General features: G+C 40.9%; 1 protein-coding gene across 1 annotated transcript in view; it reads left to right on the top strand.

Moving 5' to 3' along the window:
* Positions 1–16,932, top strand: part of LOC136445737 (microtubule-associated protein 2-like) — a 79,034-nt gene that overhangs the window by 37,133 nt on the left and 24,969 nt on the right. Inside the window, exons 4-10 of the mRNA XM_066443871.1 lie at positions 195–5,303; positions 6,793–6,936; positions 8,144–9,079; positions 9,370–9,426; positions 10,058–10,975; positions 11,718–11,998; positions 13,267–13,305. Coding sequence (XP_066299968.1) covers positions 195–5,303; positions 6,793–6,936; positions 8,144–9,079; positions 9,370–9,426; positions 10,058–10,975; positions 11,718–11,998; positions 13,267–13,305 — 7,484 coding nt within the window. The remainder of the gene's footprint in view (positions 1–194; positions 5,304–6,792; positions 6,937–8,143; positions 9,080–9,369; positions 9,427–10,057; positions 10,976–11,717; positions 11,999–13,266; positions 13,306–16,932) is intronic.

The following is a 16,932-nucleotide window of genomic DNA, read 5'->3' on the forward strand; positions in this document are numbered from 1 at the left end:
ACAATAGAACTTGTGGCAGTATTTTTAGGGCAAGCTTGACTGTAACGTTAGTATGTAGATTCCATTTGAATAATGCATTTCAGCACCTATTTTTATTACAGATTTGCATATATTGTAGATGACGTCTCTTAGAGCAAATATCTAGATGGTTACTGATTGAGGGTATGCAACATTGGGCATCTGTTTACTGTTAGCAGGTAGTGTCAGTGAAAAAGAGGTGAATGCAAACATTGGTGCCATGCAGAGTGAGACAGACGGACAGGGAAATCAGAAGGGAGAGGAAGAAACGGACAATGCACGCGTCAAACCTGCTGCTACCGTGGACAACGTCGGTCAGCGCTCTTCCACGTCCGCTCCACAGCGGCAGGAAGAATCGCAGCCCTCGACACTGAACGCCAAACGCGTTCACCAAGGTGATGCCAGCACCAAGGTCCAAGCCGGTGATGCAAAGGACATGAATGAGAACGCTGATACCCCTGTCACCACTCATAAAGATCCTATTTCTGAAAACGTGATTGTTGCTACGCAAAAAAGTACAGCTGTCGCCGATGAACAAAGATCTTCCCCTTCAAACCGTTTTTCAGGTGAAGGTCAAAGCCATGTAGATACTGCAGAAGATTTGATAGACAAGAAACCTAACGTTACAACCAGTGTTGCCAATATCACAGATGATGAGAAAGTCAGCTTGTCTGCACCCAAGTCAGGCGTTACAAATGTTGCTGACTCGGACAAAATTGAACCAGAGAAAGTGCCTACGCAAGACAGCAAGGATGCTGAGAATCCCACGCCATCAGAGGGCAAGGAAGAGCACAGGGAAGAGAAAGACAAGGGAACTACAGCATTGGAGGAAGTGGAAAGTAGTAAAGACAAAGCACTTAAAACAGATGACAAGGCAGTGCCAATCTCAGAAAGCCTTAATAAATCAGAAGAAACACATGGGAAACAGGAGATGTCAGCGGCTAATGAGATTCCTAGTGGAGAGACAAAGATCATTCCTGATGAGCCTAAAATAACTACGGGTGCATCAAAGGTAGATGGAAGTCGTGAATCGTCAGTAGGCGCTGACACACCCATTTCTGAGAAATCCCAAGAGTTAAAAACAAAGGATGCTTCAGTAATAGTAACATTACCAGCTGGACTGGAAGACAACCCACAAAAGCAAGAGAGTCCTAAACAGAACACAGCAACAGTTTCAGACGCCAAGCCTGAGTCTACGTCTAAGAACTCTGAGCCAACTCCAGATAAACAAAGCCAGGTAGCGTCTCCTACTTGCAGACCAGAAGCTGAGAAAGAAGACAAGTCATTAAGCAAATCTGATGAAGGCAAAGAATCAGAGCCTAAAGTAGAAAAGAAAGGGGAGGTAATAACGACACATGAGTCTGGAACACAGCCAATATCAGGAAAGGTGGAACAGGCAGTTAAAGTAGCATCTGGAGCTGTTGTTGAAACTGATGTAGATTCAAATCCTGTTGTTACAGATGGGCCTAAAGAACCATTGAAACCAGCTGTTAAAGATGACACTAAACAATCAGCACAACTGGCTGTTAAAGATGAAGCCAAGCAATTGCCAGAACCAGCTGTTAAAGATGAAGCTAACCAATCACCAGAGCCAGCTGTCAAAGATGATTCTAAGAAATCTTTAGAAATAGCTAAACAATCAACAGAACTGACTGTTAAAGATGACACTAAACAACCACCAGAACCAGCTGTCAAAGATGAAGCTAAACAATCACAAGGGCCAGCTGTAAAAAATGAAGCTAAGGAATCACCGGAAATAGCTGTAAAAGATGAAGCTCAGGTGTTATCAAAACCATCTGTTAAAGATGATAAACAGTCATCTGACATATTCTTCAAAGATGAAGCTGAAAAACCAGCTATCAAAGATGGGCCCAACAAGCCACCAGAAGCAACTTGTCAAGATAAACCTAAAGAACCAACGAAACCAGCTGGTAAAGATGAAGTGAAAGAAGCATTACCAACAGATGATAAAGATGAAGGTAAGGCAGCACCCTCAGAACCATCTGATGGAGGTAAAGATAAAGTTCAACCAGCTGCTAAGGACAAAGCTAAGGCACCATCAGAACCAGCTCATAGAGAGGAAGAAAAACAGCCACCAGAAGTATGTGCTAAAGATGTAGGTAAAGTGCCATCAGAACCAGCAGACCATAATGAAGCTGTTGAAGATGGGGCCGCTAAAGATAAAGATAAAGCTGAAAAACCTTCAGGCACAGCTGTTAAAGATGAGGCTAAATTACCACCTAAACCAGTAACTAAAGGTGTAGAGAAGGTACCATCAGAACCAACTGCTAAAGATGTGGATAGGGCACCATCAGAACCAACTGCTAAAGGTGTAGAGAAGGCACCATCAGAACCAACTGCTAAAGACGTTGATAAAGCACCATCAGAATCAGCTGCTAAAGGTGTAGATAAGGCACCATTAGAACCAGATGCTAAAGGTGTAGGCAAGACACCATCAGAACCAGATGCTAAAGGTGTAGGCAAGACACCATCAGAACCAGCTGCTAAAGGTGTAGATAAGGCAGCAGAAGAACCAGCTGCTAAAGGTGTAGATAAGGTAGCAGAAGAACCAGCTGCTAAAGGTGTAGATAAGGCAGCAGAAGAACCAGCTGCTAAAGGTGTAGAAAAGGAACCCTCAGGACCAGCTGCTAAAGGTGTAGATAAGGCAGCAGAAGAACCAGCTGCTAAAGGCGTAGAGAAGGCACCATCAGAGCCAACTGCTAAAGGTCTTGATACGGTGACATCAGAACCAGCTGGTAATGATGCACAGAAGGCACCATTAGAGCCAGCTGGTAAAGATGTAGATAAGGCACCATCAGATCCATCTGAAAAAGGTGTAGATAAGACACCATCAGAACCAGCTGCAAAAGACAAAAGTAAAGAAGCATCTGACATAGCTGTAAGGGATGAGCCAGCTACAGTCTCATCAGAGCCATCTGCTCAGGATGAAGAAAAAGAACCTTTAGAAGCAGGTGTAAAAGATCAAGGTAAAGATGTACTTGTATCACAACCAGATGCTAAAGATAAAGCTAAGTCGCCATCAGAAACACCTAATAAAAAGGAAGAAAAGGTATCAACAGAACCAGCTGCTAAAGATGAGAGTGAACATCTGTCTGGAGCAGCTGCTAAACAGGAGAGTAAAGAGCTGCCACAACCACCTGTTAAAGATGAAGCTAGAGCAACATCTGAAGCAGTAGCCAAAGAGGAAACTAAAGAATCATCAGAATCAGCTGTTAAGAGTGAAGCTGCAGTAACAGCAGAACCAGCCATTACGAATGAAGCTAAAGAACTGTCACAGGCAGATAAAACAGAAAAATCTTCAGCTCCAGATGCTAAAGATAAAGAACCTTCAGAAGCAGTTGTCAAAGATGAGGCTAAAGTACCACCTGAAACAGTTGCTAAAGCTGAAACTAAACCACAACTACAGCCAGTTGGTGAAGATGAGTCTCAGTCACCGCCAGCTGCTAAAGATAAAGGTAAACTACCACCAGAAACAGTTGCTAAAGATGATGCTAAATCACAACCAGAAACAGCTACTAAAGATAATGCTAAAGCACAGCCAGAAACAGTTGCTAAAGATGCAGCTAAAGCACCACCAGAAACAGTCACTAAAGATGATGCTAAAGCACAACCAGAAACAGTTGCTAAAGATGATGCTAAAGCACAACCAGAAACAGTTGCTAAAGATGATGCTAAAGCACCACCAAAAACAGTCACTAAAGATGATGCTAAAGCACAACCAGAAACAGTTGTTAAAGACGAAGCAGCTAAAGCACCACCAGAAACAGTTGCTAGAGTTGAAACTCAAGTCTCATCTGAACCAACTGTAAACATTGAACCTAAACTTCCACCAGAACCAGCTGTTAAAGAATCTCTTGACTCAAAAGTCAAAGATGAAGCTAAACAGGCTAAACAGACTCTGGATGAGTCCCCTGATAAAGCATCAGATGATGCAGAGACAGCAAAGCCTGTTCCAGGTACAGCTTTACAAGAAAAAACAGATCCATCCCAGGGGGTCAGTAATCTACCAGGTTACACTAAGCAGCCCATGCAATCAAAGGACGAGTCTAATCCTGTGACAGAATCAAAGGATACCAGATCTGAAGACCAGGCGGGTCCTGTGGTAGATAAGGGATTATCTAAACCCCATGGTGATCCCATTAAAGAGGATCTGGAACCTGTACAAAAGTGTAAAGAAGAAGAAAAGAAGGCCGCTGATGACAAAGATAAACCAGATGACAAACAAATGCAGGATGCAAGAGAGGAGAAAGAAATCAAAGACATTGTAGCATCAGGACCACCAACCAAAAAAGACAAGGAAGTTTGTGAACCAAAGATAGGGGATGGAGAGGAGCCTGAGGAGGTTAAATCAGGTGAAGGCAATAAGAAGGAACTAGCTGAAAGTGTAGCATTAAGCAGTGTGTCAGGTCAGAGCAAGGATGAGAAGCCAACTTCAGAGGTCACAGATAAAGAAACCGTACCACAAGAGTCTACAGAAGATCAAAATGAGGTCTCTGAGCCTGAGATACTAAAGGAACTGGCTGCAACTGAATACAAGAAAGACCACCCCGACCCAAAGGTGGAGAAAGATGACCTGTCTAAAAAGACTGAAGATCCTGAAGATGTTGCTGGAGAGTCTAAGGAGGCATCAAAGCCTGCAGAAGAAGAGACAGATACCACTGGAAAGAAAGAGGAGGCAGAGAAAGATGAGACAAGTGCTAAAGAATCTCCCGAGACAGGTGTGAAGAAGTCAGACACTACAAAAGCTGAGCCGAAAAAGGATAGCAGCGACGAGAAAGTAATCCCTGATGACCAACAAAGGGGCAAAGAAGAGAAGGAAACAGACATCAAGGAATCGGGCAAGAAGGAAGGGATGGACATCAAAGGCACATCTGATAAAGATAAAATCACTCAAGATGCATCAAAACCTGCAAAAGCCATTGCAGGGATAAGCCATAGAATTCCTGAAGAACCTACATCTGTGGAAGTTGGAATGGCCGTGGCACCATCAGAGACACTTACCGAGGAAGAAGACCATAAAGAGAAGGCTGTGGAGGAAGATAAGAAACCAGAGGAAGTGACAAAGCCATCTGTTTCTGTCACAGACAATGCTAGAGTGACAGCACAGGTGGTAAATGGAGAGGTGGCTCATCCAGGTAAAAAGGTAGAAGAGGTGGTAATGGAAGAAGTTGTGAAGGCAGCCAAACCAGAAAAGGAAGACGCTCCTGATGCGAGAAAGCTGTCTAACGGGCCGGTGGAGTGCCACACAGCTGATGACGAAACAGGTTACCGCACCTTTCATCCCATTCTTGTGCCAAATTACATAGTGTGCCATATTAGTGTCATCCACCATAGCTGGTCCCTGCTTGACATGTGTCAATGTACTACCCAAAGTGAGCAAGCCAAGCCCCCCAACATACTGCTGCTACATGTATGTGCTTTTATAAAACTTAGTCCTTTTGCATAAGGGTTATTATTAAACTGTTGATTGTTTCTCGTGGTTGTACCAAACACCAATACCAAACTCGGTGTCGAATACAAAATCAGTGTACTGACCAATATTTGGGAAGACATTGTTTGCTTTTTTGTAGCTTCTTGCAAGCAGCTCCACTATAGTGACCGCCTTTTTACTTTATGTATGTGCACTCATACATGTACATATCTCATGAGCTTTCCTGCTTACCTTACAGCATTACATGTCTTATTACTTTTTTTAACGAGAAATTTGCAGGTCTATAGGTTGTGTACAAACAACAGAGAGAAGGACTACAGGGCTGTTAAGGGCTTCTCTTTGTACGAAAACACTTGTGCACTGCAAAAAATTTTCTTACGCCACAGTTTTATTTCAGATGGTCTGCTTGTACTTAAATGTCATTAGTAGTATTCCCTGTCCTAGGTCTGCTGCTATGTGATATCCACTTTTGTCAACCCTGTTTTTGTCATGACCAGTTGTTACTTGCTGTGCTTAAATGTTTCTTCCCCATTCATGGTGTAGTTGTATGTTGAAATACTGCAAATGTCATTAGCTATCGATTTCAGAAATGTCTAGTTGGTTAACATGTCCTATTTATGCAGGAATTTTTTTTTTCTAATCCTAATCTTATTACCTCTCTAAATGATAAATTCAGATTGACATGTGCTTCTGGAGGTCGTAATGCGCAATTAATTATTCTGTAATGTTGTAGACAGAATTTTTGGCGCCATGAAAGTGTTGGGGCCTTCAAAGGGATAACTGTATTTGGTCAACATTACCATACACAAAAACATGTCACATCAAAAATCTTTTTTTCAACATGTTAGGAATTTGTGATGTTTGCCAGCCTGAAATCTAATTTGTGATGAAAGTTTCTCCGATGGGATTTCCAGGATGTTAATGTTTTGTTGTGACAGTCGTTGCTGCTGGTGATTAGATTTCTGTTATTCAAGGCTTTTAAGAACTGGATTTTATTCTTTATTGTATATTTTTACTTTTTTGGTGCCTTTCCAATCAGTGTGTTTATTTCATGGCTTTCAAATTTATCAATGAGTATTTTGTTTTAGTTTTGGTTCTTCTCATGCCGTTGTTTTGGGTTTAATAGTAGAGTCATCCTGAGTTTGATATTATGGACTTTTGTTTTACCTTACCTGCATAGACTGCCAGAAGCAGATAATCTACATTTTGCTTTAAATGTAGAAATTGGCTTTTTATTTGTCATAGACCATCCATGGAAATGCTAGTTATGTTAGCACTGAATGACTGCATAGTATTTATTTTACTCGTCCTCCAACCTTCAGTGTCACAGAAGCCCCAACTTTTCGATGACCACCCTCCTCCGCTGGAGGCCAGCCTGATCAATTTCGACCGCAGTCCCGAAGATGTCACTCCGCCTCCTGAGACCGCGGACATGGATGACTTTATGGGACATACTGACCGCCAGGGTGTGTGAATCTCTGTCTGTGATTGGTTATTCTCAACCTAGCTTGCTTGTTACAAACAATCTGATTGGCTGTTTGTTTTTGGATGCCTAGCTTGTATCAAGTAATCTAATTGGTTGACAAGCATGATATTGCTTCTAATTTGACAGAATAAAACTAAGTCTAAAAAGGCACCATACATGTATTCCATCAAATACTGCAAAATAATTAGCAATTTTTTCAAGTTCATTTACAAGGTATGATTGCAAAGCTGAATGGCAGCTTTAGTGCTTTCTATTGTGTTACAAGGTTTCTTTTTATTTGCATTGTTTACCTCTTATGGGTTTGTGTTGTTGTTGGTTTGCAAGTCTATTTTGTTCAAGTGTTCTGCTTCAAAAGTGGCATATATTTTTTTTTTGTTCATGCCTGCCACATGCTAATGTGCCTAGGCTGTGATGAGCTTCTTTGTTATGTCATAGTTTTTGTGTTGTTCTGAGTCCAAAGAGGCTTCATGCTTGGCAGTAGCTGTTTTCATTTTGTTCCTCATTTCTTTTTGTCACATCATTTATTGCTTTGTATTTGCTGTTATTATGTTTGTTACGGTTGTCCAATTTTTGTGGCATTTACATTAGGTTTACAATCTTTGCCTTTAGTTTATGACAGTTGCTTTTCCTTTGGTATGCTTGTAATCATTCGGTGCATAGAAAATGCTCTCCTTAGGCCACACCAATTTAATTTCTTGGTTAACGGAATTTAAAAAAAATGCTAGATTGGAAAATCAACATGACAAGTCTGTACTTTGGTGCACACAGTTTCAGGGAGTGAACAGAGTCAGGTGCAAGTTTTCACCCCAGCCTTCTGTTTTAATGATGTCCTCATGCTAAAATTTGTTTTAGAAATTAACCGTTAACCAAGAAATTATATTGGTGTGGCCTTATGTTGAATCGTGATGCCAAGTTGATGCACTAGTGCACATAGTGCACAGACAATTACATGTAGTGTTCACCTTACCTGTTTAATCACATTTTTCATAAATTAATTTCTTAACCACATCTTAAGATCAGAGAGAGCAATATGTAACATAATTCAAGGGATAGCTTCTCAAGATTTACAAACAGACATTTCCCACATGTTATCTGCTACATTGTACACTATCTTATGACTAATCTTATAGAAAGTACATATTGAATGCGTAGTTACTAACACGTTATTTGACCTTCCACGCATGCAGCTCCTAGGAATGAGGAAGAAATGACGGAATCAGCCGTGGACGACTTTGTAGCTCTAAACCAGGAGGCAGTGAGCCTCATGGATACGTCCCATGCCCACGCGGCGCAGTACTTAGAGGACATGGGTCCACCAAAAGAGGACAAAGTGCCCCCTGACGTCCTTCCTCCCTCCTCCGCCCCGGAACAACATGACGACATGTACAGTTTCCAGAGGCCTAAGGAAGAGGAGGGGTTAAAGTCATTAGGCGGATATCGGCCTGTGTACGCTAACGAGGGAGACGTGCAGTTGGATAACGAGGGTAACAAGGTAGACGATGATTACGAGCCAGAGGAGGTCGGATTCTCGTCAATGGTGGAGATGGCGGAACCTGTTCAGAGGGAGCCACCTGCATGGGCCGGGGGAGCGCCGGCTTGGTCTGAATCAGTGCCTGCGAATAAGGATTCAGAACCTGAATCTGAGGACGAGAACGAGGAACCTGCTGCTGCCAATGCTAATGTCCAGCCTGACAATGGGAACGTGGAGCCCGGGATCTCTCCTTGGGAAGCAAAGGAAGAAGCCCAGCCTGCACAGTGGGCTCAACCGTCCACAAACCCGTTCGCGGCCTCCTTAAATCCGTTTGAATCTGACGATAGGCAGCCAGAAATGGCTAATGAACCCTTCGTTGCAGACGACAAAGTGGAACAAGCCTTTCCACAGGAACCAATGGATGTAGAGGAGCTCGATGAAGAGGCACGGGATGCCTTCCCCGACAAGGAGCCACCGCCGATGATGGTTGGTGGGCTGGTCAATGCGGCCTTTGATGATGAAGAGGAGGAGGAAGAAGAAGAAAGGGAGGAAGCACAGTTCCCTGAACAGCCGAGGAAAGCTGAGGTGCAGGAGGATGAACAAGTACTGGAACAGCAGGAAGAGGAATCCGAGTCAGAAGAGGAAGAAGAGGGTATTTTATTGTCATTGATATTGTCACAATCCTTCCCTTCATTTTTTAATTCAAGCCATTCTATTTCACAGTTTAAAAGTTGCCTCAAGTTCTGCTACATAACTTGTATCGCTTATAGAAATTCCAGTGGTATAAAAACTTGCGAAAGGCTATACCTGAAAAATTAAGTCTTAAGAGTTGTTGAGATGAAAATTAAATGTCCACAGTTTTGTGTCCGAAAAGACTGAGATATGGAACGTGAAGTATTTTTCTAACATACATTTTATTACCATTCCTCTCCTAACAAGCAGCCAAACATGTGGATATACGTGTGTCACAACATGAAGAGGAGAAACCTGTTCAACATGGTACAAATCAGAAATACTAGCTACATGGTTCCTGTCTGTTTTTTACTTCAAATGTACATGTGATGTACTGTTTATGTATGTCAACAAGTTTATCACCTTTTTGTGTTAGAAAACTGTTGTCATTTTAGCTTGTTGAATGTGAACAACTGTAAAAATGCATGGTGACTTGATGATACTACAGTATTTGCTCCTATAAATGTTCCCTGTAGCAGCACTCCCCCTAGCACATTATAACAAAATTGCAAAAATGTTAATAGACAACCTCTGCGAAGAATACAAGTTGTTGTTATTTGTTTTGACTATTTGTTGTTTTGACTTTGAGGTATATCTGATTCAATATCTGTTTGTGTCAGCACTGTTAAGATGTTTGTGTCCACATACAAAATGCACTTGTTCTGTACTTGTTCATTGATGATATTACTTATGAAATTTCTATTTAAGAAAGCAAGTCAATCAGGTAAGAAGATGGCATGCTGCAGTTTTGCTCTGTGCCACTGTGTGGCACTGCTGCTATGTTCTGTCTTAAAGCCCTGTCAGTTAGGCAGATTTTGTTTGAAATCCAGGCCTACGTTTGCCTAACTGTTCTAGTGGCACAGTTAGTAGAATGCAACACTTGTTCTTATTGCTGCAGCAGAAGACCTGTTTCCTGACCAGCCCTCGGACCAAGTGGTGCCGCAGCCTGACATTGTTCCAGAACTTTCCAGAGAAGAGGAAGAAGATAAGATAATACAGGCGCCAGTTTCCGTGCCTACGGAAGAAGTTGAGATGCCCGCCGAAGTTCCCAAAGAAAGTGCAATTCCAGACGAGGACTTTGAGAGAGAGATTGAACTCAGTGTGCCTGCTGAGGAGGTTGCCATGCCAACTGAGCCTGTTGCCATGCCAACTGAGCTTGTTGCCATGCCGACTGAGCCTGTTGCCATGCCAACCGAGCCTGTTGCCATGCCAGCTGAGCCTGTGTCTATGCCACCAGAACCAGCCCCCCCAGAGACCATGTCCCCTGAGGACGAAGAGGCATTAGCTCTAGAGGAAGAGGAGCTTGCCAGGGAGCTTGCAAGGGAGGAGGCTGAGTTAGCCAGAGAGGAAGAAGAAGAAGAAGCCAGAATTGTCTCAGAAGAAGAAGAGCCCGAGATGGACACTACTGAGGATAAGCCAGAGGTTACTGACGAGCTTGGGGAGGCTCGAGTGCTTTCTCCTGAACCTGAAGAGGCTCATGTGCTTTCACCTGAACCTGGGGAGGCCCATGTGCTTTCACCTGAACGTGGGGAGGCCCATGTGCTTTCACCTGAGCCAGAAGAGGCCCATGTGCTCTCACCTGAGGCTCCTAGTGAAGAAGAGGTTGCTTCACCAGAGCTGGCTGCCGCCATGGCAGAAAAACCCGTCACCCCCTCCACCGAGGAGGCTGTGCCGACCCCAGACGAGCTGGCCATGCAGAGGGGGGTCATGGAGGAGGCTGACCAGGCCGAGGACGTCGTCCTCACCAAGGAAGTGCCAGAATTCGAAGCCGCCCTGGGAGCAGGAGCCATCTTTGGAAGCTTCGGGGAAGCAAAAGGTTTGGGATGGCTAATGACATCAATGGCGCCACCTTCTGAATCTCGTTCACATTGCACCGCCACACTGGCAACGTATAAGAACAATCTTTGCTGCTACCTTGACATTGTCACATCGCAGATTATTGTTTGCTTTAGATATTGTATTGCACAAAGTCATCTTTTTCCACAGGACCGACCTGTTTTTTGTTACTGATTTTGCATTATTTGTGACTGTAAGATTTTTTTTTGTGTGTTTGGGTGTTCCTTTTAGTGTACAATGAATTATATATTTGAGTTTTGTATTCCTTATTTTTGTTTCAACTTTATTTACAGTATGGCATGACGAACAACCAGCTCTGAATGCCCAAGAGCAGTTACGTTTTTCTTATATTTTCTTTTCGTCTTCCTTCAACTTTAATGATATGCTCACTATTGCAGTTCTCTACAATGCCAGCACACGCATGTACCTTGTTTTTAAACGATAAATCATACATAAATAACCCATCTCTACACAATTTTAGTTGCCCAATATTGTTAAGAGCGATTATCACAACACCAAGCACATTCGTATCAAATTTTCTACATCTTTTAATGTGTTACTGATTTCTGACATCTAGACGATATTTCATTTTCAGTTCACACAATGTTAAGTTTTATATAATATGTACTAAAGATTACTCGTTGTCTTACACCAGAAAAAGATGCTGAGCTTACATTCTTGTGGGATTTTAAGTTTGATACCTTTTTTTGAATATCTTACAGGCGAAGTTGCTCCTGATGACTTACCAGTAGAGAAGACCACGCCAACATTTTCCGAGGCAGAAACGTTACCGGCAGAGACTCCGGAGACCCTACCGTTAGCGGAGACGCCAGAAAAGTTACCTGCCGAGACACCTGAAAAGCTGCCAGAAGAAACACCTGATGAAACACCTGAGAAGCCACCTGAGGAGACACCTGAGAAGCCACCTGTTGAAGACGTTGCTGCAGCAAAACCTACGCCTGAGCCAAAGAAGAAGGAAGAAGCTAAGAAGAAGGAGGGCAAGGTTTGTGTAGTCTTATGTTTTTTTTTGTTGACACATACTTTGAATCAAAGTGCCTCCTTGTCCTGTTTTTCTCCTACATTTTTTACTTAATAATAGTTTTCAAGGCTAACTGTAGGCTAACATGGTGCGTTGTCAATATCTGAATTACCAAGGTCCATTTCCTGTTCAGTGTTCTTGACTGGTTTCTTGAAAAAACGGGCCCATTCATTGTAAGAATTATGTCCCAGTCTAGAGGCCACCATGTTTTCTATCGCATTTTCAGAGCTAGGCCAGATTTGTCTAATATATGGAAACAAATCTTACATGAAATGCAGGGATTCAGTCTACATGCACTGGGTTAAGTTGTAGTTCATAAACCTACTGTGTATAATCCTGATTAGATTTGATGGGGCCATACTGTTATATGATGTGACTGAACTTTAGAGATTGTTTTTCTGGGCTCAAATTTAGACAAAAAAGAAATAAATGCCTCCGCCCCTGAGGCGTCGTCAAAAAATAGCTATTCACAGCAAGTTTTTTCGGAGCAAAGATAGATCCTGATAGAGAGCCAACTATTAGCAAAGGGATGTCCCTGTAGCTCAGTTGGTAGCAGCCTCACAGTTGCGCACCTGGTTCCAATCAGTAACTGGGAGACCCCGGTTCAAATCCGGGAAGGGCATCCTGGTTTGAGCTGCATTCCTCTTTCAGAAGGGCCGTAAAGAGGGGTCCTGTACGCACGTGTGCGAGGATGTGCCTCAAGCACATTAAAAGGCACTACAATAGCATCATTACTCAGATGGGTACCTACTGGCTGTACTTCAGATATAGTAGTAGTAGTAGTACATGTAGTAGTAGTAGTAGTTACTGTTGTAGTATTTTTGCAACCATTATACAGTCATACCTTCAGAAACAATTTGTATGTTTTGTTCTGAAGGGCACCTTGAAAATCTTCCTGCCGGTCTGGAATACAATGTGCATGTGTTTCTGCTCAATTGGATAAACCCATAATCTCAGTCACATCACTCTTGAAGAATATGTTTCTGAATATCCCGATTTCAGCTCTATTATTCTGCTTTATCCACCAGGAATTTATACAGCTTAAAGGCCACATCAAAATAAACATCACAGTGACGGCTTCTTTCAAACCTAACTCTATCGATAGGGATGTTCTAAATCCTACTTGCATGTGTGATATAGGATAATACATAACACTAAACCCTATACCTGTGGTGTTTTAACAGTTTGACAGTTGTTATATAACTTTTTAATTAAATTATTTGTTTCACTAGGATATTAAGAGATTTGCCCTTTCTCCAAGTAAGATTCCGGTGAGTGTATTAATAAGTTTTGTTTTGCTATTTTGCCACAGAAGCTATTTTTCAAAAGGAAGAAATATTTGCAGAAAATCTGCCATAATTGTTAAATTTTGAATATGAACTAATTTGCTTATTGATTAAGGTGTGGGGTGATTTAGCTATAATAGGGCTAAGGTTTTTAACAATGATTTTGAACACTGACAATCTATGAATACGGCAACTTTTTAACAATTTTGATAATTTCAAACTTAAGGGAGAAATTCATATTGTCTATTTTCCTGTATTCAATGTCTTTTGACAATATTTCTTTTTAAATTTATATAATATTTTGTTAGATTACTAAATGTTGCTATCTATAATCTTTTGTACTATTTTGAAAATGCTTCTTCTTTTACAATGTACATTGTATCTCCAATCTTTCAGTTGTTGTAACAGTGTCTTCCATCATTGATCTCACCTGCCCTTGAATCTCTCAGACCTATTAAACCATCTAACCTCAGAACTTTTCATTTCCATGGCATGACATAACATGTTAGTTTTATGATAACCTTTTCCTTGTTTTTTGGTGAGAAGAAAAAAAACAGGAGATTGATGTATTCTAATAAATTTGCCTTCCCGACTACAAAATTAGAAGTGATAAAATGTGATAGGCATAATGTGTATAAGCAGATTTTTTGAAGATCTAAATTGCATGGCCAGTCAAGCAAGCATACTTGTTCTCAGACAAAAAATAGCAATAGGGAATAGAATGGTCAGGATATGCCGTGACAGCTAAAACAACTGAAATCAAAGACACCAGTATAGTTTTCTTCATATATTGTACTCTCTAAAATGCTTTTACTTGTTTCTCGTTGAATATGATAATCTTATAATATTATAAGTGTTGAAATCTTCTGCATGATAAAGTGATGTGAAGCTCACATGGGAAAAACTCCCATGACCTTCGTCTAAAAATGGCAACAAATTTGACCTTGAAGATGATCCAGATCGATCCCGAATAGTTGTCTTGTCAACGACATTCCAGGAAAGACAAACCGGACACCACACATCTATAACACAACACAGTGGGTTGTCTCATCCCCATTCAGTAGTTGATATTTGCTTTCAACATGAGGGCTGCCCTTACATCCATAGCAGCTAAATATATTGACCTACGGAGCCACAAGGTAACCCCTGAATACAGAACCTCTTGGCAGAATTTCAAAGTAAACCCGCAGATGGAAGCAAAAGAAACACATGGGAAGAATTCTGATATCCGAAACTTGGCCCAGTGCACGATCACTACTTCATGTCCACATTTCCAGGCCTGTAGTTGTTTACTACGTTGCCTTTTGTGCCATGCCACGTACAGATAGCATCCCTCTCCCTTTTTAAGTGGTTTCCATCCATTTAAGGTGTGGTTGGAAGGATTTAGCTTGTTTGTTTGGTCAGCCCTGTTGAAAGTACTAGTGTGTGACCTTAAGTACAGTGTCCTTGCATATTCCATTGGATCTTTCCACCGATCATTGTTACGAGTAATCAACACCCGCAAACGCTGTTTCCGAGCTTGGTTCGAGCCTACCATTGGTGCATTTGAAAGGTAGTAATTGAATTTCTCACTGTGATTTTAATCTTAGGTTTTGAATATTTCGGATGTTTGACCTAGTTCTTGTTTATCTGTGACGGAGGTTCATTTTTTTGATAAGAAGATAGAAGTAAAAAATCAATAGTTCCAAACCAAGATCATGGTAGAAGGTAATGATGCAGAAGGATTCTTGTAATATAAAAGACATTTAGAATCCCTTGTGTATACAAACGCAGTGCTGTAGTTTTGAGATTAATATTCTCCCAAATAATGAATATTTGCTTGCATCCTTTTGTTATATCAAGACTGCCCTCTAGCATAATACTTAATAGAAATATATAAGTAAGATTTAGTGTAATTTGGGTCCAAGTGTTTTCATTGTAACTCAAAAGTAATCAATAAATACGGTTTGACTAATACGCATAAACTTTATTAGTAATATGTGCTTCATACAGCATCATTCAGTTATGGATTTTGGGTACAGTAAGCCAGGCTATAGTTCTACTTTCATTACAACAATGATTACATTTATACAAGATTATTGTACATTGCTTGTTTGTCGCTTTGAATCAGCTTTCGTTATATGGGTTGATATCAGCCTCACCGTAATTTGAGTGCTGCATTTTCTCCACTGAGAACTCGTTTGAATTCAAAGTTGCTTTAACAGCTGAGCCTGAGAACCTTGCAGAAGAATAAAGTCAGTCATACAGTTTTTCCGGTGAGCCCTCTGTAGGCCTAGGAAAAAATTGTTGTGTTTTCGGTTTCAACCCTGAAAAAAATTGTTTCTGTAAGTAGTTTTTTTTTTTTTAGTCTTTATTTTCATTTCTTATATTTTATCAGAAGTGATACAACAAATACAGTTCAGCAATGTAAAACTGACATGCATAAATGCATTCAGTCTGACTGGTATTTTCAACATCGTATTGTAAGTACAGAATATACATTATACAAACACGACTTGCACATTCAAGTATATTGATAAACTAAACAAAGAAGTGCAATGTTTACTACACATTTTAACATTAACTATTCAAAGGCTATTAACAGAGTGTGAAATTACAGGAAGTCTATTTTGAATGTAATCATTCAGATGTCAGATGGAAAATTTTATGTCCCTTACCATGCCAGTGGCTGACCAAAAAAAGGCTAGGATCAGCAGATTTTTGCTAGGGTTAGTAGGTCGATCAGGTAACCGAAAATTTTTTTTCTTAGGCCTTAAGGCCACGCCAACATAATTCCTTGGTTCTCTGCCTTTTTAAAATGATAATATAGCAAGCAGACAACATAAAAGCAGAGGGCTAGGAAGGAGAACTTGAATATAACAGTTACTGTATTCGATCCATAAAACTGAGTGCACCCTGGTCCTCTGGCTTTCTTTTCGACATGTTTTTCCACTTAAGCATATTTTTAAAAAATCCACGAAACCAACAAATTAAATTGCTGTGGCCTAACGAATCCCATTGCAAACCTGTGCCCATTAAGAGCCCAGCTTACACCTGTGTACACCTGTAGACGATCTCACTAGAGCACCACTTGTGTCAAGAGGCTTTGTGAAAGGCTGTACTGTCTTAAGACCACCTGATAAATAGGTGTCTTACATCCTTAAGAAGGCTTGGGGCGTCTCAAGGTGACAGTGATAAGGAAGGCTGTGGAAAAACAACTCAAGTTTTAAGAATGCTTTAATTTTCATAAAGATGTTAGATAATTATGGTAAACATTAATAAATAGAAAACGTATCAAAAATTATAACACAATGAAATCCCATGTACAGATTCAAAATTTGATTAGTATTTGAAATTTTATTAACTAAAATTAAGTGATTCTAAATTCAATTTGTTATTCACCACAGCTGATATGTCAAAGATTATCTCTAGAGTCATCAAAGTAATGAAATATAGAAAATTTGTGGATTGTGACATCTTTTATATTCAGTGATATGTTGATTTCTTTTGAAGCATTTGAATGTACACAAAAGGACTGCACTAAACCCAGTGGACATTGTCATAACAGTTCAATATCGATTTGCATGGTGACATCCATCAGAGTAAAGGTCAATAGGAAACATCGTCCTACAA

This window comes from Branchiostoma lanceolatum, chromosome 12 (assembly GCF_035083965.1).
Source record: "Branchiostoma lanceolatum isolate klBraLanc5 chromosome 12, klBraLanc5.hap2, whole genome shotgun sequence".
Taxonomy (NCBI): Eukaryota; Metazoa; Chordata; class Leptocardii; order Amphioxiformes; family Branchiostomatidae; genus Branchiostoma; species Branchiostoma lanceolatum.